Source organism: Dryobates pubescens, chromosome 6 (assembly GCF_014839835.1).
Source record: "Dryobates pubescens isolate bDryPub1 chromosome 6, bDryPub1.pri, whole genome shotgun sequence".
Taxonomy (NCBI): Eukaryota; Metazoa; Chordata; class Aves; order Piciformes; family Picidae; genus Dryobates; species Dryobates pubescens.
The window spans coordinates 32,217,683-32,241,329 of record NC_071617.1 but is presented as its reverse complement, the minus strand read 5'-3'; the positions used below and the strand labels follow the sequence as shown (position 1 = coordinate 32,241,329).

At 47.6% G+C, this 23,647-nt stretch overlaps 1 protein-coding gene across 3 annotated transcripts in view; it reads right to left on the bottom strand.

The window, feature by feature from the left end:
* Positions 1–1,470: 1,470 nt before the first annotated feature.
* SLC35F3 (solute carrier family 35 member F3) overlaps positions 1,471–23,647 on the bottom strand; it is a 191,073-nt gene continuing 168,896 nt past the window's right edge. For 2 of the 3 annotated variants that reach the window (XM_054162263.1, XM_009906768.2), the window contains 5 exons: positions 13,793–14,012; positions 8,313–8,438; positions 5,650–5,842; positions 4,065–4,154; positions 1,471–2,923 (listed from right to left, as the gene is read on the bottom strand). In XM_054162263.1, the coding sequence (XP_054018238.1) occupies positions 2,679–2,923; positions 4,065–4,154; positions 5,650–5,842; positions 8,313–8,438; positions 13,793–14,012 (874 nt within the window). In that variant the 3' untranslated portion in view covers positions 1,471–2,678. Of the gene's footprint in view, positions 2,924–3,179; positions 3,235–4,064; positions 4,155–5,649; positions 5,843–8,312; positions 8,439–13,792; positions 14,013–23,647 lie in introns of those variants that run through there. The other variant, XM_054162264.1, reaches the window with a different exon arrangement.

Here is a 23,647-nt window from a genome sequence, read left to right as displayed (position 1 = left end):
CTGATGCCTAGGGAATTTTCCACAGATTGAGTAGAAAGTGGTAGAACATAAATAAATTACCATTGGATATAAAGGGAAAATAATGATAAGGTCTAAATAATCCCATTGGTCAGACAACTAGCATAAAGTTAGAATCATAGAATCAATAAGGTTGGAAGAGACCTCAAAGACCATCAAGTTCAACCTGTCACCCAAGACCTCGTGACTACTAAACCACAGCACCGAGTGCCACGTCCAATCCCCTCTTGAACACCTCCAGGGATGGTGACTCCACCACCTCCCTGGGCAGCACATTCCAACAGCTAACAGCTCTCCCTGTGAAGAACTTCTTCCTAATATCCAGGCTAAATATCCAGCCTAAGTTAGTTGTATACACTAGCTTTCTCTCTTTCTTGGCTCCTTGCTCTAGCAGATAGTAGCTGGTGCTTTTGCTTGGCTGTTGTTGACCTTGGCTGTGTTGTTGTTGTGGCTAAGTACTAACAAGCTATTCTGTATTCTTCTCTCTCTTCCCTTGTACAGGGTGGGGGGGAAGGGAGCAGAGATGGGGAAGCTGTTGTTAACCCCCTGATTTTGTCCAGGGTGGTTCTTGTGTTGTTTATAAATTGTAAATGTATGTAAATATTGCATATTTTGTATATATTAATTGCATTTCACATTTTAGATTGTAGTTTTGCTTGTAAATGTAGCTTCATTTGCTTCCAACTGAGCTGGTCTGGCAATTTTATTTTGGGGGCTTATTTCAACCCACCACAGTAATGCTGACAGAGACAGTGGTTGTGAGCAGCTTTCCACAGCCTCAGATTTTTGCCTGTGTGAAGAGGGAGGTAGAGAACAACCTGGACTAAGGCTTAATAATGTACAAACTCATGTCCTACCCACAGCCCCTAAATATGCCTGTGTTTCTGAAGACTACTGATATGAATACAACCATCCTAGACAGAAGAACAGGGAAAAAAGTATGGATGTATGGCTGTTCACCAGTGGTTCCAAGGAAGGTCAGCTTTGCATTTGGTCTACTTCTGCTGGATACTCTTTTCCTAACTGATGCCCAACATTAGCCCTCCAGATGGATTTGTCCGGGCAGACTACAGCAGACTGATGTCAAGGACAGACTGGCAAGCAGTGCATCGAGTTGCTTTGATTACCGTGTCTCTCCTTTCTGATCACTTCGACCAAATACTACTCACAGTAAACTACAATAAAGGTGCAGTCAAGAGAAGGAAACAGCACTGACCAAGGCTGAGTTTCAATTTTTTTTATTATTTAGCTTTGCCAAACAGATAATGGAATCTGGAATTGATTGCTAAAATGTTTTAAAGTGGATGCCACCACTGCCTTGGGACAAAGAGGACCACAGTGGCAGCAGGGACACTTAGGCTATGGCAGCAGTTCAAAAGAACACTTTCAGTTTTGTATGCAACAATGTAAACTTCAAAAATAGTAAACTATAACCTTTCCCCCCCTCCCCCCCCTTTTTACATAGCATGTGATCTATCACAGATAGAAATTCAATGGCGAACCAAAATCGCGTAAGTAAACATCCTGGTGCTTACAAGTTTCATAAAAAGTGTTACATTTCATGTAAGTATCTTACATTTTTAACTCTTAACACTCACAATTATGGAGTAAAAGCAACTGGCGATTCACCCCCTTAGTCTGTGCTCTCAGACTGTACATCAGCAACCATGCTCTTGCCAGCCCCATTGATCATATTTGGTCTGATTGTCCCACATATGACAAGACTGCCCCTTCCTCACACTGGTGTTAATCAAGCAGAGCTCCACACAGGGGTAAAACCTGTGCAAGTGAGAAGAGAACCAGATCTCCTGTGCACAAGCTTGAAGTCTCCTGGGCCCTGCATTCTCACTGAAGCCACAGTGTGTATGGGGAGCATGGCCTCATATTGGTGGGAATTTGGGGTCCCCCTGTGGCTACAAGCCCGAGCACTGCCATTGCAAGCGCCTCATGGCAGGACCTGGTTCTGTGTGGATAAAGACAAGAGTTCTGTAGAAGGCACTGGATTTCTCTTGCATGATTTTAAGTGTGGACTACAGTCATGTACAGAGTAAGGAGATTTGGGCTCTAGACTGCTTTCTCTCTAGTGCTTTAGTGCAAGCAGTTTTAGTGCTTGAATGTTCTCCTGGTTGCAGCGCAACTTGCACTCATCTACAGAGAGTGGTTTCCAAACCGCCTTCCTTCCACCCTTCACCCCATCTTCCCATCCCTGGAAAGATTCCCTTTTCATTCCTTGAAAACTTTCAGAGTACTGCTCTGGTCAAAAATAAACATGTGATGTAGCATAGCATTTGTTTCTTTTAAATCACAGTGTGCAATGCATCATTCGGTACCTAATGTTCAAAATGTCTGCCCTGCTTTTCATGAAAATCATTCTTGAAAATAGCCTATGCAATTATATTTTGACTATATATTACATTCATTTAAAAAGAGAAGAGAGGTTCTTGGTTTGCAGTTCTGTTCAGTGTACAACTTAAGTGAAAGGTCTGATGTGAAAAAAGTACAAGCAAATTGGACATGCCAAGACTTGATGCCTCAGATGGTGATCATATCAAAACTGTACAGGTATGTACACCGTGTTGGACAGGTGTGCTTCTTCCCAGGAAAAGACCTTTTCATCATCATAGATAATGTTGACCACAAAGTTTTGGTAAAAAGAGCATTTAATGAGCAAAGGATGACATGGAGGGGCGAGTTCTCCGGCTTTTGTTAGGCAGTCCTGAAGCAATGTCTCCATTCCCCTCGGGGATTTCTTCCTTCTTCCGGACTTTGAGACGTGTGAGGAGCTTAATTACCCAGACATCCCATTCCTCTGGCAAGAGCAACAGGAGGAAGCCCAGGCCAATAATGATGATGGCAATTACTCGAACACTGTTGAAGACAATTTCACTCGTGTAGTGATCGACAACTGTGTGGGACATTGAATGGGTGTTACTGCATGGGACAAAGCATTACGGCAGTATCCCCTTCCCTCCCCCTTGCCTCCTCAGCTTGGAAGGTGGTCTGTGGCGGAAGAACATGGCCATAGATGTGATGGTGCCAGGTTGACCAGCCATCCTGCTGGTTTAGCACACAGCAGGGGATAGCCTCCTTTGGAGCAGGCAAAGCTGGCTTGTGGGCTAAGAGTGCAAAAGGGCATGATCCCTGGAGATGCAATTGTCTGCAGCAGCATCTTCTCCCCTGCTCACCAACAGCACAGGAACTCCCACTGAGGCATGGCTATACAGAGAAAGGGGCATTTGTGTTCTCCTGCACAGCAGCTCCTTTGTGCAATTTTTTTCTTCTCATGGTGACTGCCCCACTGAGAAAAAAATCCCTGCATATGCTGAGCCATGCACACACTGTGGTGGGGATCACAACATTTGGTATCAAAGTCTGACAGGTCAGACAGTAGTCCCCACCTGTGTGCGTGTGTAGTCAGCACAAAGTGCCAGTTCACTGGGTTTTAGAAGCCTGGTTTGGGAAAGGTGGCTCTAAATTAGACTAGGCTTGTCTCTGCACTCCCCTGCCTGCCCAGCCCTCTTGATCTCTGAAGTCTCGTGGCTTCTGCTACATTTCAGAGAACTGTCATAGAAATGTACCAGGCCATGCCCAAAATTGACCTGTCCATCTCTCTCAATAAACACCTGCAATGTTATTTACCACGGTGAGCAGAATTACTAGTACATATTTGCTCTAAAATGTGAGCAGTTCTATTTGTTTCAATGTTAATGTTAAGTGTGCCTTCAAGAAATCCCTACAAATTGATTTCTACTTCATCCACGAATTTTAATCCCAGCCCAGAGCTGGATGACTTCAGATTTGCTTTGTTTTTCAGTATGCAGGCTTCTTCAGACAGTCATTTAAAAAGCAGTTCTAGGGGTTATGACCGTTCATGTGAATTTATACAATACATATTTAACACATAAAGTATACATTTTTCATCAGTCTTCTCTGCAAGTCTTTGAGAGAAGCTGCAAAACATGTGTAATACAGATATTTGCTGGTGTGTACTTGAAAGGCCACAGATTGAATGTATTCGTTGAGATGCAAAAAGCAGAAATTCTTACCTGCATTTACTGGGACACTCAGTACAATGCCAAGAGAAATCAAGGTGGGGTAGGTAATAGCAATCCCAAAATTTAGTAGAATATTGAATGCTGAAGAAGGAAAGGAAAACACCTTTTACTCTAGTGAAAGTAGGCAGAAGGAATGTCACTTGAAACATTTGTGCTTTGTTAACCCCTCCGTGTATTGTTCAAATAGGAAGCTTATTAACATCTGTTGTTATTCCTGGAAGATGTCTGTGCACAGATGTCTGTCTGCTGCATGTCTGTCTGCCTGAGATATTGCCATTTCTGATGAGCTCTATATCCCACTGGAGTCCAGTGGCAGGATCAGGATGAGGTTTGGTTGCAACCTGTCTCTCAGTGTAATGTGCAGTGATTGCCACTTTATACCAATCCACTTTGTCCTGCTGAAAGAATAAACACTCTTCATCTGGGAGATTTCAGTTGCTTCTGTCTGGATACCTTTTTTTTTTTTTTTCAGAAAAGCTGCCTCCAGCTGCAGGTGGAAGATGCTGAAAATTTAACCTTCTACCAGACAGGAACTTGCTAAATGTAATTTCATACAATGAAATTATAATATCATTATACTACCATTACAATGGAATGATTATAATATCACTCCATTTTAATACCATACACTGTTCATGGAGTGTCTCATGACAAATTAATAATTGCTATGGACCAAATTCATCCTTGTTTTGAGGCGAGTAGCTTTAGCAAAGTCAGGAGAGCCTTGCCAGTACTGAAATTGACAGGAGCTGGAGCTCAGACTGTCTTTTGGCACTACTTATACATTGCCCGCTCCAGTGATCACTTGCCAAGTTCTGGTCCACTGATAAGTAAACTGGAGGTACTTCTCAAGTCAGATGATGTGACTGTCCAGAGTAAGAGAATCTGGGATTCAACATAGGGATGGAAAAGGACTATTTCCAGTGGAAATGAAAGGAATATTTTAGAACCAACAGTGGCAGCTCAGTCAACACATCTGCTTTAACAGGGAACAGCATCATATTTCTGATGACCAGAATTTACATTTGGCATCCCTCCCAAGCTGGGTTTCCTTGGTGGCACAGCAGTGGCAGCAGAAGAGAGGAGTGACACCTACCAAATTCCCACCAGTGCTATGTGACAGTGCAATTTCAAAAATTCCCTGCTCTTTAGGAATAGCAATTAGCTATTACTGAAATCACCAGAGGCTCCAGAGGCTGGCCTTAACTGGCCTGGCCTAACCTGCTTGCTCAGGGGATGCTGATGAACCCTGCTGGCAGGTCTGCTTGCCGTCACAGACCTGGCAAATGTTGCTCATCTCTGTGAAGCAGAATTCATGAGTAGGAGTTAAGCTTCAGTTTAGTCCCACTGTACCTTCTAATGATGGCCACAGTATTTTGGCTTTGTAATAATAGCAGGAGCAAGCTTTACATTGCCACCTAGGAATGGGCCCTCTGCTTGATTTTCTCAAGCTAATAATTCAACTGGGAGAAGAGAAAACAGTTCTTGTATGTCAGAGGTCTGCAGCTTCCATCAGCAGCCAGTTTCTGGCACCCTCCTCCAGCCCAAGCAGTGCAGGAGCCCCCTGTCTACTCACTCAATAAGAGAATGGAAAATCCGCAGAGGTTTCCCCAAGGAATGACGTCAAAAGAGCTCCAGTACTCCACTTTGGTAAAATAAAGGATCACAGGAATACAGGTAACGAAGAGGACGTTGAAGACAGCTAACACAGACAGGAATAAGGCAGCTTCTCCAAATTTAGCACTGCCCAAAAGAAGTTTGAATAAAACCTGCAAAATATGAAAACACGTGGGTTTAACTCTCTTGCATTGCTCCTCTGGAGGGCTGGTGTCCTGCCTCTAGTGGCTCTGCAACCTGTCCCACTGGCCAGTGCTTTGGGCTGAGGGGCTGGGTGCTGAAAACTGTCAGTCAGCACCTATGTGGTGACTCTTGCCAGACACTTGAGATAGTTGTTGTGAAGCTGTGGAAAGCAGCTTGTGTGTCCCAGCCTTCTCCCTCCTGGCATCACCCTGGAACACAGACAGGGGCAAATGAGCCCATGTGTGAAGGGGACTCAGGACTTTTGGGCAATGCACCTCCCAAAACTAGAGGTCACTCACCCTAGCCTAGACCCTTCAGTCTTTTTTCTGCAGAGAAACTTACAGAAAATTGGCATTAAAACTAGATGACTTGGTGAAGCAGGGCAGGAGAAGAATGAGCAACATGTATAATCTCTCTGCATGAGACATCACTGATTTCAGGCTTTGAGATGCTACTTGAGGAGTGCTGCAGTGGTGAGCAAGTACAGTCCATGCTGCCTGGCTGTACTCCCATCTGTGCAGTGGTGAGCAAGTACAGTTCATGCTGCCTGGCTGTACTCCCATCTGTGCATCATGGCCTGCCCATGGACACTGCTATCCTTGTCTCACAACATGCTCACAGTGCCAGACTGCTTTCTCCCGGGAATTTATCCTCAGAAGGCAGATACCACAGCAGCAGCCCTGCAGCCCACAGCCCAGCTGCAGTCTGACTAATGAGACTGCAGCAGTGGGGGTTAAAAGCTTTGGTCTGTCAGTGGGAGAAGGGATAATAAGAGAAGAAATTACAGATGTGAGCAGTCCATCCTGGGAGCCCCTGTGAACACATCTGGTCTGGGGTTTGCATCAGTTTTCCAAGACAGAACTGTAGAGGATGCAGTGGATCCTGTGTTCTCTGGCTACAGCTTTCCCATGCCACAGGGCTGCAAACCAGGAATGCTGATGGATTCTGACTTGCTAGTTTGCGTGTCCCCTCACCAGTGTCAGCTGTCTCATCCCATTGCCTATGCAGAGCACCAAAGGCAAGTCTGCAGGCTGCAGTGCTTACTCCCACCAGCTCACAATGATCACTGGCCAGTGCAGCTGCATTGCCATTCTGTGTAATGGAGTAAAATGTCCCAAAAGCCAGTTACTCCTCATTTGCCACCTGAGGACAGTATGTTGCCCTTGGCAGGGTGGGCAGCCTGCTCAGGCAGACCGAAGTGTCTGTCTGGCATAGGAGGACTTATTAAGGCAGCTCTGCTGCATGTGGCACAGCTTTTCTGCCTGCAGATCTGCTCTCCCCTTTGGCATGCGCAGCTCATGGAAACTAAGCCAGACTGCAGAAAGCAAGGACCCAGTGTCAGCAGCAGCAGAGTGGCATTTGTTGCAGAACATGACCCTGTATGCAGGGTGCATTGCAGAGTAACACCTTGCTGGCACTGCCACCAAAACTTCTTTGGTCACATGCTCCATCGGAGCAGCCCTGAGACCTTTATCCTGCGAGGAGCAGCATGGGAGAGGAGCCAGAGCTAGCTGCCTGCCTGCAGATAACTTCAAAGCCATGGCATTTCCCCAGGTCTGCAGAGCATTTGTCTGGTCTTGCAAGAGAATGCTTTTCCAGAGGAAAGAGCTGTATGAAACTTCACGAATTCCCTTATTTAAGGCATAAGCTGATCTGAAAAAGTGAGCAGAAATCATTGCAGCACAGTGCTGAGGGACACAGACAGCTGCTTCTCGGTTTGGCAAGTCTCCCTAGATTGCTTGTGCGAAGGCTGGAGGACTTGCCTGGACAGTTTCTGTTATGGAGATGTCTGCACCACATCCCAGTCTCCATGTCCTAATGGGTGGGTGAACCACACTCTACAAATGCTTTTTCCTCTGTGGACCATGACTCTGAGCATGAGCAACACAGAAGCAAATGCACATACATGCCTCAGGCTAAGTAAAATGGCTCTCTGCCCAGCAGAGAAGGCTGCATGTCAGCTTTCACATAGTGCAGCTTACCCAAGCTGGTCAGGGAGAGGTTTTAAGCACAGGATCATTTCCATGCTAAGCCTAATATAGGCTATGCATGACACTGAAGGAAGATTGGCTGGGGGACATAACAAAGTGACTTGAAAAAGAAGCTCAATCTTTGCAAGGCACTTGTGAATGATTAAATCCAGCACTAATGCAAAAGCAGCCTTGTTTTTCAAGAAGGTGGAAGTCCTCCCCTGGGCACTGGAGAAGACACTTCCCAGGAAATAGCAGTCTTCATAGTAAGTGAGGGCAGCCACCAAAGCACGTGAACACCTAAATGCAGTGTTTCAGAGTCAGTCTGTTTATGGTTGACCCCTAAAAGAAGGACACATGGCAATGAAGGGTTACAAGTAAGAAAGGAGAAGTTTGAGTGAGTGAGTGAGTGAGTGAGTGACAGGGTTGATTGGCATCCTTCTGAGGGTAAAGAACCAGATGTACTTACCTTGTAGAGAGCAGACATTGAGGCAGAGCCCACCACCAGGGTTATCCCAATAACAGAGTGGCTGTGAAACCCATCAGCGTATGTCATCATAACTATACCTGCAATGGCAAATATAGCAGCCACGATCTGATTGGAGAGAAAGAAAGAAAGAAAGAAAGAAAGAAAGAAAGTATTACTGGACAGCTCCCAGCATGGAAAAACCTTCTGCACCATTTGCTTACACAGAAAACTAGCTGATACTGGCGGAATGGATGCTGCCCTGCCTTGTGTTTCCCTGGCTGCAAAGAAGATGCAAGCAGAGCTGTGAAGGAGCAGCTGCCTCTGCAGGGGTGTGCAGCAGCCCAGACCACAGGGCTCAATGTCTTGCACTGAGCTGAAGGAGGGATTTCATCTCTGTCACTGAGCCTCCCCACCAGTGCATCCCTGCAGTCCTGTGCATGACAGTAATACACAAGCAGTAGTTCCCTGGCACCTGCAGGAAAGGCTTTGAGTCCTTTGGATATTTTTGAGGAAAAGGGGTTTTAAAATAAACAGCAGAGTAAAACTCATGCAACTACTTTCCAGTTGAGTGTAGGAAGGTTTAGTCAGCCATTCAGCCCCACAGCAACACCTGAGGGTGATCATTCAAAGGGAAGTAGCATTCATGAAGGCAGGGGACAGGCTGCCCCTGATTCAGAAGGGTCAGTAAGGCCCCTGGCTTCTCTGAGACTGTCCTGCCGGATGTCTTGATCCTCCCCAGGTGGTAATTCTGGAGGAAAAAGGCTTTCTGCATGCTCTGTGCTTCCTAGCTCTGCAGTGGTGTGAATGATGTCCTGCTTAGCCCACATCCCCTTTGGTTGCACAGTCATGGTGATGCCTCTAAGATTATTGGGATAAATGTCTTTATTTTGACCCACAGCTGGGTCAGTGCCAGCCAGGTGTCCCCACTCCTGCAGCCAGGCTGATGTTTTAAGCTCCATCCACAGGCTGCAGCTGCCTACACATCCATGAGCAATGGCCTCCTCTCACCTTTCCAGCTCACCAGAGATGCTGGGACTGTTGAGAAGATGCAGGGGAAAAGCCTATGTACCAAGCTCTGCTACTGCATAAAAAGTAATCTGCAATGGGAGGGACCCCTTTAACAGCTGCAGGTCCCCATCCCAGCAGCATCAGTAGTCTCTTCCCTGAGCTGAGCTGGGGCTGGTGCCAGTGCCAGGGGGCACCTATAAAGCTTCCATACCCAATCACCCAGTAGATCTCTCCTGCATACTGACATCAACACCTCCAATTTTGCCTAGCAGAAGAATGCCCCATTTTTGCAAACAGGAGGGGGGTGATTTCTCCAAAGCCATTGCTGTAGAATGTCAGGACAGCCTAAGGATAGAAAAGAGCCCATATCAGCAGAAGCTGACATTGCATGGAAAGTACAGCTAATAGCATCTCAACAAGAAGGGACTTGAGTCTCTGCAGTACTGCAGTTGAAGATGATGCATGATCACAGCTTTGACAGGCTGTGGAGGCGTAGGGTTTTCCCCAGCTGCTCAGCCCCTTGCAAAGCCCAGATGAAGGGCAGGAGGTTCTGAAGATGATGATTTATGACCTGTTCAGACGGAGTCCAGTGCAAGCTGTAAAGGCTGGATATGCACATTGAATATTTGGTGAGGTGCAGATACAGCATCTTGGCTCACAGCCCTGCTGGCATCAGCTCTCTCCATGCATAGCTGTGGGATGTCATTTCTAAAGCAAAGCTTGGCAGTGGTGTAACTGGGATATACAGTCTTAGGTTTCTTTCTAAGGCAAGGACAGAAAACCCCCTAATGTATGGCTCTACAGCAATGTGGGACTGTTTCAGATAGGCAGAACTGAAGGAGCTCAGCATCCCTCAGCAGTTCTCTCATCTTAGTGTGCTGGTCAAATAAAAACTCAGAAACTCTGTGTGGCTTCAGAGGCATGAATAATAAAAAAAAGGCCATTGAATGAGACTAGCATGGGACAGGTGCAGAACAAGGAAAACCAGAGTTTTCTGCACCCAATATATCACTCAACGAAAGGAAGTGTTCCTGTTGCACATTGTGGATATGAAAAGTTTAAAAGGATAAACTCATGGAAGAAAAAGGACTATTAACTATAGGAACATTGCTTCCACCTCAGGAAGTCCTTGAGCCTCAAATTGCTGGAAGCTGGAAAGTCTCATGAGGAAATTTCATTATAAGCTTTTCCTCTTTAAACATATTTTTTCTAGATGTCCACTACAGGCAGCCAGGCTTCTGGGCAGATGCACCTTTGGTCTGACTCAATATGGCCCTTTCTAGATCTGCAAGATACACGGGCTTAGGCTTGTTTGAAAAATGGCAATTCCATCAACATCATCTGTGCTACAGCCCATGTGACAAAGAGTGGAAGATGCATCTCCTGTAGTGTCTGCTCCAGGAGTGGCATCTCCTGTCTGGAAGGCATGGGGCTCCTCCAGCCTTCACTGAAGAGCCAGATGGAGACCACAACCATGCAGCTGGGTGTTGCAGTGGTGAAGTGAGTATCTCCATGCATAGTGGTGAAGGGAGTCAGCTTGAGCCACTGACAGCTGCAACTCTGCTGTGGTGGATGCTTGGAGGGTGCATTGGGAACTGCAGAATAACTGCAGAATAAAAAGCATCCAGTTTTGCTTTCAATGTCAGAGGCTGGCTGACTCCAGAGCACCTCCCAGGAGGCTGGGTCTCTGCTTCATTGAAAAGGAAGACTACAATTTGGGATTCAATAGCATATTTATTTCCCAATCCAGCTGGCAGATGTGCTTGTCCGTACCTCAGGTACACAGGGGGTACTTGCAAACAATGGCTCTCTTGGATCCTGAGCTCACTTTATTTACTGATGCACAGAGGGAACACCAAAGTCCAAGGTCAAAGCAAATAAATGCAGGCTGCAAACAGCCTTCTACCATGCATGTCTTGAGTGTCAGATGAGCCTTGGTCTCACCTGTCGACACACCAGGTATGTCATGTAGGGTTTCTCTGGAAGCATTCCGGCCTGCCTAACAAGCATGTCGTTAGCAGCCCTGACAGGCTGCTTGCACCACTACCAGCCTGAGGTTACTTGCAGAGGCAATGCTTCAGGCACTCACAGCTTCATTTCATGTGTGTCTTCTCTGAAAGCAATATGACAGCTCAGAGCTCAGTTGGACACACTGTGCCCTGGGCAGGGTGAAAGGAAAGGGCAACTTCATTACAGGAGATGTAGACACTTACAGGTGTGTGAGTGGGGAGGATGAGATTTTGTAGCTTGCTCTTACATTTATATTCCAGCCAAATTGGGATTTAATTGCTTGTAGAGCTAGAAGTTGCACTTCTGAAGGTCGAGCAGGATACTTGTATGTGTTTGAACCCCACTGAGCTGCTGCCTTTCTCACCTAGCCTCTTCTCCAATGGATATTAACAGGGATATCCAAAATAGACAGGAAGAGCTTTGCTGTGGCAGTGTGCATCCTGCTGCACTGCAATGGGGATAGAGAGGGAGCATGGGAGAGCTTTTGCTCATTGCAGAGCCAGGCACTGTCCCCATTTCAGCCTTGTCTGCCAAATACCATCTCAAAGGGTGCTTCTAAAAGGCTGAGCAGCTCTCACACAGCATGGCCCTGAAGGACCATGAGCTTTGGGTCTGTGCTGTGTGCTGGTTTGCAGTCCTCAGGTTGCTCCCAGAGAAACCCCAGCAGCTGTCCCTCCTTCTGGTTGCCATTCCCAGGAAGAGGGTTTTGTTTTGGGGTTCATTGCAAGGCAAACCCCAGTATGCCAGGTAGTGCCACCCTCACTGCCAGTTGATTTTCACATGGACTGTACAGAAAAAGGAGGAAAGGGAATAAAATGCATCTCACCAAAACACTTCACACTACATCCTTCTGCAGACAGGGTTGTCTCCAGCACTCCCACTGTGCCATGGGAAGCTGGGCAGCAGGACTGCTGCACTGCCCCGTGCTCTGACAGTCCCTAGGGACAAGCACCTATTCTCTCACATTTTGCCACTCATCAGGATGCCACATCCACCCTGTAGCACAGAGCTCAGTTGTCCTGCAAGATCCTTCCCTCTGTGCCCAGGCCCCTCACTGGCCTACCACCAGGGTGGGATATGGCCATGCTTCTCCTTGGGCATGGAGGTGGCTTCTCAGGAAGCTCTCCCCCCCACCCTCTACACACATACCACCACCATGACAGTGCCACAAGGCAGCTGAAGGCCCCCAAAATGTGCATTTTATTATTTTCTTCTCCACTTTTATCCAAACGGCCAGCACATCCATCTAGGATAACAGTGACATTGCCCTGGTTCCAGGATCCTTTCAGGATATTCTTGGTTCTGTACTCAACCCCCCAGTTAATCTGTATTCAGGTATGGCTACCTGGGCAAGGAGGGTGGCCAAATGCAGACACGAGGTCGGCAGGCTTTTGGCAGGTACATTCTGCAATGATTCCCAGAGCAGCCTCCTGCCTGCCACCGCCACAAGGCTGGCCAAGGTCTCCTGCTGGAGAGGAGTGCTCCCTGAAAAATTAACTCTCGGTTGCTCCAGGAAGCAAGGGCTAACAACCTCTTCTGAGCACTGAAAGCACTGCCTGAGTGGGTGAGTAGAGAACTCCTCAAACAGTGGGTGTAAAACAGGTATTGTTACCATTATTGCTGTTAATATTAGTAAATGACTGCTGGTGCAATGAGTCAGGGGAGACCCCACTGGTGCTTTTTCCTTGCAGTGGCTCACAGCCTTGGCATAGCCCCCTCCCTTAACTCCAGGGTTGCAGGTCACTGGAATGGATGCCAGGCACCTATCCAACTGGTTCAGCTGCCAGAGGACACTGTGTGCTGATGGCTGCCAAAATGGCAGCAGGGTCAGCAGGGAGCCATTTGGGTTTCCAATAAACCTTCCACACACAGCTCTGTTGGTGTTGCAGCAAAAGTGTCCAAACAGGGTGTAGGACTAAGGGCATAAGCAAACATTTGAAATGCCACTGGGAGAGCCCTGGGCAAGTAGCAGTACTGCCCCACTGCCTTCCCTGGTGCTTATAAGCTGCTGGCCAGACGCACATCCCCATGCACCTGCATTATACAAATCCTCATGCACCAGGGTTTACAGTGATCTGAACCTCTCCAAACTTCTCCTCTCTGAATCTCTCCTCTCCTCTCCGAACCTCTCCTCTCCGAACCTCTCCTCTCCGAACCTCTCCTCTCCTCTCTGAACCTCTCCTCTGCTCCCACTCCAGCTCCTGACATGGGTGCAAAGGATAACTAAGCCACCATGCAAAGCTGCAGTCATAGGTACAAAAGCCAAGGGCCCCATTACAGACTGGGACCAGAGACACTTGCAGGGATGTGTGCTCAGCCCCAGCTAGGTCTGGTATCAAGTGTCCCTGCTCCACAAGGCTTTCTGCACCGGCTCAGCTGCTCAACTTGGCCGGCGGGAGGGAAGGGGGAAAGGAAAGGCAGAAGGGTGAGGGGGAGAAGGGAGACAGAGATGAGTCACTTACCCTCACTCCCATGAACCTGTCCCTCAGAACGATCCATGAAAGCAAGAACACAAAAGCTTTGTTGCAGCAGAACAACACGGAGACATCCGTAGTGTTTATTTTCTTTATTGCATGTAAGTAAAGGTAGTTTGTGAGAGTCCAAAGAACACCAAAGGGTGCTGCCTTGGTAAAAAACACCTTCAAAGTCAAGCCATTGTCTCCAAAAAATCGGCAGCACTCCCTGAAACAAGGAGAGAAAGGCACCATTATTATACAAGCCAGTCACCATCTGCAGTAAATACACAGGTTTCTTTTCTTTCTTTGCTCCTCCTCTCTTCCTTTGGGGAAAGAGGGGCATACATCTTAGAGGAGAAGAAACCCAAGTTTCTTCATCTGCTGCAACAGCCATCACCTGCAAAGAGTACAAACATGCAGGGGCTGCAAAGGTGTGGGGCAGCAAGGAAAGAGTGAGGGGAGAAGTGAAGCCAGGAGCATCTTCACAGTGGGCATCTTGAAAAAAATGTGAGATCATCCTCCTCCTTTCACTCCTGGGGGCACTGAGATGCTGAGGGACCAGGGCTGGCAGCAAAGCCCCTTGCTCCTCATGGCACCCACAGGACCCTACTGCCCATCTGTGATCTGCTATGCAGGGCCTGGAATGAAGCTTGCAGGAGCCCAGTCTTGGGGTTTCTCCACCTAAGCCCACAGGAAGTGATAGGAGCAGGAGCAGGAGGAGATGGCTGGCAGTGCAGCTACTCACTCCAGGGGTGAGGACATGCACAGACACATGGCATGGTGGCATCCAGGGACATGCTGGGTCAATTAGAGCAACAGTGTGGAGTTAGGAGTTCACATGTACAGTGAAGGCTGTGAATGATGTGAATTCCCAAGCGGGAGGCAGCCAGAGCAGGTACAGTTCTGAGATAGGAAAATGAAATGCTGGCAGTTCATTTGTGTCCCAAAGGGGTTTGGCAGGCCAAAGTGCATAGGAGATGATGGGTGCAGTCTGGCCCTGCTGCCAGGGCTCTGGGGAGGCAGCAGGCAAAGGCTGGGATGGGGATGCATGGGTCATCTCTGTGGAGGTGCTGCAAGGGAAGCCCGCATGCAACCTGTTTCTGCTGGGAACTGCTGGTTGAGGTGTCTGAACAGAACTTCAACAATGCACCCTCTGAGATGGAGGGTGAAGCCTGCAATAAGGTCCACTCCGAGCCTTCTCTTCCTCTTCTCCAGACTGAACAACCCCAACTGTCTCAGCCTGTCCTAGTAGGAGAGGTGTTCCAGCCCTTGAATCATTTTTGTAGCCCTCCTCTGGACTTGTGCCTTGTCCTGCTTGTGCTGAGGGCTCCAGAGCTGGACACAGTACTCCAGGTGAGGTCTCACCAGAGCAGAGTAGAGCATCAGAACCATCTCCCTCAACTTCCTGGTTGTGCTTCTTTTGATGCAGCCTAGGAAATGAATTGCTTTCTGGGCTGTGAGTGCACAAAGTTGGCTCATGTTATCCACTAGTACCTCCAAGTCTTTCTCTGCAGGGCTTTTCTCAATCCATCATCCCCCAGCCTGTATTGATAATGGGGATTGTCCTGACCCAGGTGTAGGACCTTGCACTTGGTCCTGTTGAACCTCAAGAGGTTCACAAAGGCACACTTTTCAAGCTTGTCTAGATCTCTCTGGATGACATCCAGCCCCTCTGGTGTGTCAACTGCACCACTCAGCTTGGTGTCATCTGCAAACCTGCTGAGAGTTCACTTGATCCCACTGTCTATGCCACTGATGAAGATATTAAACAACCCTGGTCCCAGTACAGATCCCTGAGAGAAACCACTCTTCACTGATTTCCATCTGGACATTGAGCTGTTGACCACTACCTTCTGGTTATGACCATTCAACTAATTTGTTATCCACAGAATAGTCCATCCATCAAATCCATCTCTCTCAATTTAGAGGGAGGGATGTTGTAGGGGACCATGCTTTACACAAGTCCTGACAGATGACACACATGGCTTTTCTCTTGCCCACTGACGTGGGCAAGCACATCAGTATCCTTTGTCTTCGACCAAATTACTTGCTTCCAGCAGCCTATCTGCCAAACCTCTAAACTGCCTCTTTGTGTCAGTAAATGAGCTAGCCCTCTGCACCAGAAATCACAGCCTGACTTTCCACCTGCCCATGCCACCAGGGCCATTCAGGGATGAATGCAGCTCCAACAGATGCTGCCTGTGCTCAGCACATGGCCTGTATCCACTCCCTGCTTCCACAACACTATACCCACTTGTCGCCTGGCTTTCAGCCCTGTGAAGCACCATCCTGTACCAGCTGCTTGCTACAGGGGATGCAGAATCTGCATGGGGGTGCAGAGAGACTTAGAAAAACCCAGTCTCAGCTTCACTAGAAGCTTGAACCTGCTTCCCAATGCACCAGGGAGGGTTTGACTACTAGGGTGTCATAAGCAAGTGGTCTAATGCTCTGAAGATAAAAAACACAGATGGTTTAAATTACATTTCATTAAACATTATTAGTATGAGAGAGAGAGGAAGGCCCATACAGTAGCACAGCTGGCATTCACCCCCATCTCTGAATCACCCAGTGTAGTGTCATAATGCCCCAAAGGACAGCCTTGCCCTAGCACACATCAGGAGCCTGATCCTCATCTCCCTCTTTGGAGACTCCTCTCACTGACCAATACAACAAAGCCTTCTTTTATTGTTTCAGCTGGTTTCAGCAAGCATGAATTGCTTCCTGTAGGCTGGCTTCCATTTCCAGAGGACTCATAGAATGGTCTGGGTTGGAAGGGACCTCCAAAGGTCATCGAGTCCAACCCCCCCTGCAATCAGCAGGGGTATCCTCAACTAGACCAGGAGACCTGCTCATGGCAGAGGTTTTCCCATCCAGCAAGAGGTTGTAAGGAAGATTGTCCCAGAGGACACCCAGTGATGTGGAGGGTGCTACCAAACGTGCACCCACATGCACAGCGAGCCCCATTGTCCAAAATGCTGAACTGCAGGCTCTTGGTGGGGGTAGCAGATGAGTTAGATGACTTTCTTGGACCTGGTATCTTCAGTGAAGTTTGAGGAACATTAGGGGAAATGTGGTATGTTTCATGCACCTGGATGAGCTGTTTTTTTCCTTGGTGCCATAACAGAGCTTGTGAAGCTGTATGAGGAAGCATTTTAAGAAGGGAGTTGTCAGTAAGTAACAGTAAATAAATAGCTATGGGAAGCAAGACAGGACTACACTGTAATCCCAAAACAGTTGGGGGATGAAGTCACTCCAGAAAAATCAACATTCAATGTTAAAAATTTTGGAAGAACATTTTGGACACAGTTGCTTCTGCTGTCCAGTAATTTCAGTTTTGCCCACAAGGGAACATTGTTTCCAGTGAGTATCCTGGTATTTTTTGGATGCTCCTTGGCAAAAACAGCTTGTGGTGCTCCAGGCATGACTGCACCAGGAGAGCCTGCCTATCAATATTTTATCAAATTAATCTGCTAATAAAGTGTTACTTTAAAGAAAGATAACCACCACCCTACCTAGAGGGCAGTCTGTAAGTATTTAGCATTCTTTGGAGCCCAGCTCAGCACTGAGGACTCTCAAGTAAGGTCTGACCCCAAGTCTCCCAATACCTCAGGACAGATGGGTAGTTTGGGTCAGTTCCTTGAGGTTTTCCAGGATAGAGTCTTGCAGATCTACATGCACAGGGCAGGACACAGATGGCATCTTCTACTAGCACCACAGCAAGCTGCCTGTGGGCAAGTGGGGAAATAGTGTAGCTATCTCCTCTTGGGAGAGGTGTGCAGTGGTGGTGGAAGAGCTGCTAGGGAAGTGTTCCACTCTGACAAGGAGACTGCTAGCCTCCTCTGGCTTTGTCTGCTGGGGCCATATAATTTACAGGATAAAATACACTTTCTGCTTCAATTTATACAGGCTCTGGTGAGCCGGTCCTGCTACACAGCTAGCTCTGTCTCACCTGAGGTGAAGAGGAAGGGTTACCAAACACCTGGAAGTTGTAGATTTCTTTGGTTTAAACTCTGGGACTAAAGCCCTGCTGTTTGCTAAAGTGTCAGAAGTGTGCTTTGCGAAGAAAGCAAGCAGGGATCCTGGTGCTTACCCTTGCCCTAAGTGCTGGGCAGCATGGTGCTGCTGGCATGTGGCAGGTGTGGGCTGTGTGCTAGCAGAGTGGTACCCCAGCTGTGAGGAGAGGCCATGTCCAAGAGGAGCAGTGATTTTTAGCAGTAGGCAGTGTTTGCAAATAGCTGGTATAGGCATACAGCATTTGCTCAGTGCAGCATCACTACAAATGCCTACAATGGCTGATGGTCAGCCCTCTGCCTAGGTACCATGACACTGGAGTGGGTTTTCCTGGAAGTGGAGGTGAGCAGGGTTGTCATGGTCTGCACACAGCCTGTGTTTGTCACAGTCCTCTGCAAGCTCCCTCTCCCTGCTCAGGCAGAATGTGCACTGCTGCTCATCATCCCTTAGACTCACTGGAAAGCTTTCAAAGATCTCCCAGGCTGTACACCTACTGGCTGAGAGCCCCTGGCTTATCTTAAATAAAGGCACCATCAACAGCAAGAATCCTGATTTGCTTATAGTATGCACCTCCAAGACACCCTGCTGGAGGAGACCCTGAAAAGGCTCTGGTAGTTTGCTGTGAGACTAATGTGTGTGCATGTGACTCTAATAACCTGTCAGAGCTCTGAGTCCTAGGGATGAAGAGTGGTAGTGGGGAGTTTCTGCCAACTGGTATGTACAAAAAACTTTTGTACTTGAACAAGGACTCCAGGCTCTTTTCATAGGTGCTGGATATGGGCAGGGACAAAGATGTCCCTGAGCTGCACCTTGGGAGGTGCTGAGCTCAGGAAGATGCTACATTTGTTTCTCTCCTTCAGCTCTAAAAGGGACCCCAGGGCAAGAAGCACAGACAAGGGCACCTCCACTGCACCTCTAGAAGAAAATCCTAGCCCCTGTATTACAAGAGAAGTTGTTATCGGAGATTGACCAAACCTACTTCTCCTTATGTTACCAGAAATCTTGAAACTCACCTGTCACCTCAGCCCAGGAGCATCGTTGCTGCTCACTTGCTGATAAAGTTTATTTGATGGTCTTTTGCCCAGGTAGAAGTGGGACTTTGCACATGGACAATGGCTAGAGAAGCCATAGGTAAATGCTGATGCAAAGCTCAGGTGTGTCTTAGCCTTGTTCATCCTCAGGCCACAATGAACAGGGAAGCCACTCTTGCAGGCACTCTGTAGAACCAAAATGCTGGGATGATCTCCTCAACTCTGTGTAAGCATCTGTGTGAGGGCTAAATTCCTACAGCTGTTGGGCTGTTCCCAGGTAAGGTGGCTGCAGACAGCAAGGAGCTTTGGGGCTGCAATGTGTAATGCTGCATTTTGGAGATAAACTCGTTTCATGCATCATTTCCCTGGGATCTGCCATCAGGAGCTATGGCTCCATTGTAATCACAGCAGGTGGTCTGAAAAAGAAACGCAAGGCTTTAGCCAAGCCAGCAGCAAAGGCCTGTGTAAGACTGGACTGGAACTGTCAAAGCAAGGGTACTGGAAGGCAATGGTACTGGCTTAATTGCTGCAGCAGTAATAAAGAAAGGCTTACTCCCACGCAGAAGTGTCGTATCCATGTTCAGAGACAATCAGAAGGCTCATGACTAAAGTAAAAGGCAAGATTACACTGCTGGGAAGGAGTCTACATGAAAACTGAGAGAATTGCATCCTGGTTACCCATGGCCCTTGGGAAATGTTTCAAGAGAGATGTTACACAGTGGCTATGCTGCAGAGAGATGTTGCTGAGAGGGCTGCTGCAATGGCATCTCTGGTCTGTGTTGAGGTAATGGAATGACAAACCTGAGAAAGAGGAGCACATGCTTGACCTGGTTGCTTTCCTTTTCCTCAGGATGCCAACTGGAATGGGTGGTGTAAAGACCAGAAAGCCCATCTGGGAACAGAAGTGGCTGCCTGATGTCCTTTGCATAGAAAGACAGTGGTGGGGACAGAGAAACCTGCTTATAGGTACAAAATGAAGCAGTGGCCACCACATGACACAACTGAACCCATCTTGCCGCCACTATAGCACAATCTCCTTGTAGTAACAGTCCCGAAGTAGAGCTTAGCAAGTCCTGACCAGCACAGGCTGGGTTGCACATACCGGTGGTCCTCTTTCCCAAATGGGGCTTCTGGTCCTCTACTGCTTGTCACAGGATGCCCTGACAACTTAGTGTGGCCTGATGGAAATAAGTAATGCTAGTTGGGAACAGCCCATAGCCACTACAGTACTACAGGAACTGTGCTGGGATAAAAGATAATACAGAAAAAATTAAGGCGTAGAGATGTTAGAATCATCGAATCACCTGGGTTGGAAAGGACCTCTAAAGGTCATCTAGTCCAACCCCCCTGCAGTGAGCAGGGGCATCCTCAACTAGATCAGCTCACCCAGATCTCTGTCAAGCCTCACTTTGAATATCTCCAGAGATGGGGCCTCAACCACCTTTCTGGGCAACCTGTTCCAGTGCTCAGCCACCCTCATTGCAAAGTCCTTTTTCCTAATATCCAGTATAAATCTGCTCTTTAATTGCAAACCATTGACCCTTGTCCTATAACTGCAGGCCTTCGTAAACACTCCCTCTCCAGCCTTCCTCCCACTTCAGGCACCAGAAGGAGGCGATTAGGTCTCCCCAGAGCCTCCTTTTCTCCAGGCTGAACATCCATCATTTTTCAGCAGTCCTGGCTCACTGGAGAGGTCCCAGATGACTGGAAGCTGGCCAACGTGGTGCCCATCCACAAGAAGGGCTGGTTGGATGAGCCAGGGAATTCTAGGCCTGTCAGCCTGACCTCAGTGCCAGGCAAGATTATGGAGCAGGTCATCCTGAGTGCAATCACACAGCACTTAGAGGATGGCCAAGGGATCAGGCCCAGCCAGCATGGATTAGGAAGGGCAGGTCCTGCCTGACCAACCTGATCTCCTTCTATGATCAGGTGACTGCCTGGTGGATGTGGGGAGGCCTGTAGGTGTAGTCAACCCGGACCTCAGCAAGGCCTTTGACACCGTTTCCCACAGCAAACTGCTGGCCAAGCTGTCAGCCCATGGCTTGGATGGGAGCACACTGCGATGGGTTAGGAACTGGCTGGAGGGCCGAGCCCAGAGAGTGGTGGTGAACGGTGCCACATCCAGCTGGCAGCCAGTCACCAGTGGTGTGCCCCAGGGATCAGTGCTGGGCCCCATGCTCTTTAACATCTTTATTGATGATCTGGACGAGGGCATCGAGTCCATCATCAGTAAATTTGCTGACGACACCAAGCTGGGCGCAGGAGTTGATCTGCTGGAGGGTAGAGAGGCTCTGCAGAGGGACCTCGACAGGCTGGACAGATGGGCAGAACAAGAGGACACAGTCTCAGGCTGCACCAGGGGAGGTTTAGGCTGGATGTTAGGAAGAAGTTCTATACAGAGAGAGTGATTGCCCATTGGAATGGGCTGCCTGGGGAGGTGGTGGAGTCGCCGTCATTGGAGGTGTTCAGGAGGAGACTTGATGGGGTGCTTGGTGCCATGGTTTAGTTGATTAGGTAGGTTGGATTGGTTGATGGGTTGGACACGATGATCTTGAAGGTCTCTTCCAACCTGGTTTATTCTATTCTACCATTTCTATTCTATTCTAACCCCAGCTCCCTCAGCCTGTCCTCAGAGCAGAAATCCTCCAGCCCCCTGATCATTTTTGTGGCACGCCTCTGGACCTTCTCAATCAGGTCATGGATGCAGTACTCCAGGTGCAGTCTTACCAGACCAGAGCGGCAAAATCACTGAATCACAGAATGGACTGTGTTGGAAGGGACCTCCAAAGGTCATCTAGTCCAACCCCCCCTCTGCAGTAAGCAAGGACATCCTCAACTACACCAGGTTGCACATAGCCCTGTCGAGCCACACTTTGAATACCTCCAGATCCCTGCTTCCACTGCCTGTACAGATCTGCCAGCTTTGTTCTGCTCCCTTGTCCCTGAGGGCCATTTCCCACAGGGCCCTATTTACTAACTCCTTGAAGAGCTGGAATTTTGCTTTCCTAAAATTTAGAGTACTGACTATGCTTCTGATAGGTGTCCCTTTAGGACAGAGAACTGCACTAGCACATGATCACTGCAGCCCAGCCTGCCTTCAGCTTTACATCCCCGTTAAGTTCACTTGTATTAGTGGCCATCAGGTACAATAACACATCCCACATCCCCTCGGGTAGGGTTGTCTATTTTCTGTCTCAGGAAGTTATCATCAAGGCTCTCCAGAAGCCTCCTGGATTGCCTGCTGCTTGCTGTACTACTTTTTGAGTAGATGTTAGGGTGGTTGAAGTCCCCCCAGCAGGACAAGAGCCTGTGAGCATGATGCCTCTTGCCTGGGTCACTGCTCTAGTCTGATGGGGACAGGATACAGGGGCACTCTGTCCCTGGGTACTATCAGATGGGTGTCCCAATTTCTATTACACAAAGAAGATATTACTGTCTGTATTTTTACTTGAAATTGTTTGTCAATTTCTTAATCTTTCATGTACTAGTTCTTGTTTATTCTCAAGATCTTTTAAATGTGTATCTGTATTAACCCAGCAAATAGCAAATCAGCTCTGCCCCAGAGGTCTCTAACACTGGAACCAAGCATCACCATTAAAGTAAACCAGAAGTCTTCAGTGCCAAGACTGCATGCTAAGTAAGAATTAATCATATTGAAATCAGGTGTTGCAGTCAAATAAAACTTACAAATAAAATGTGACAGTAAAGCACCATTTCCCCCTCACTAAGCTCAGAACTATATGTTGAACACTATCCACCTTCCACTGCCCATTTTATCTTTAACCATTGCTAGGTAGTTGGGATGATTCTCCACTGCTTTGAACTTCATGAAACTGAATGTATAAAATTCTGCCAAGGCTGTTAGGAATACTTTTTGCCCTCATTTTGCAAAAAAAATATCCCATTTATGAAGAGGAAAAGTAGACAAGAACCAGATAAAGCACACACAACATGTTCCCTTAGGGCAGAAGTTTGGTCTCTTGATACTCACTGCAGTACAAACCTATACCAGAAATGTTAGTAAGCCATTGAAGCAGCCATTGCATCTTTAGGAAAGATGAAGAAAAGTAGAAAATATCTGGAAGGAATATATGTCCTAAGGGAATACTTTGCACAAGCTAGTAATTTCTCCTTTACAGACTGTTAAATTTTATTACAATATTCTCATTGCCTCGGTGTTCATAATAGAGCCTTCTCCTTCACAGCAGGTTTGAATCTGCTTTTGTTCCTGGTGGGTGATATTTTTCCTTTGTAGACTGCAGGTCTTACTTTGACCTTGCAAGGTATGTACCTAAAAATTAAATTTGGATAAATTGGTCCTGATTTTCAGTAGAGTGAGCGTTGCCTCCCTGGAGCACAGCAAAGCCACCTCCACACCAGTGAATCTGCCCTTTTGATTAGAGATTGGCAGGCAAAGCATGTTTTGCTAATCCCTGCACAGATTAGGCCTGCATGGATAAATAATGGGCAGATGTGTTGTTAACAGTCACACATTTTCCATTCAATGCATGAAAAAGGAGGCACGAACTAAAATGCCACGCCGTGTCTCCTAGGGGCACTCACAAGCCAGTTGCTGTAAGCAAAACCAAAGAAGACAGATGAGGTGTCCTGGCTGTAAACAGGATGGAAGGAAACAAACCAAGCTTAATTTCTCCCAATGAAAAAATAAAAATAAAATCCTAGGTCTTTGTTTCATAGTTTGGCCCTTTAGGGCCACAGCAGACATCATGCATTATGCTCAGAAGTGGAGGCAGGTAGAAGGCTGCTGCACAGATAAAAGATGCAAGCTAAGCCAAAATATTCTCCAAAAATGGTCTCC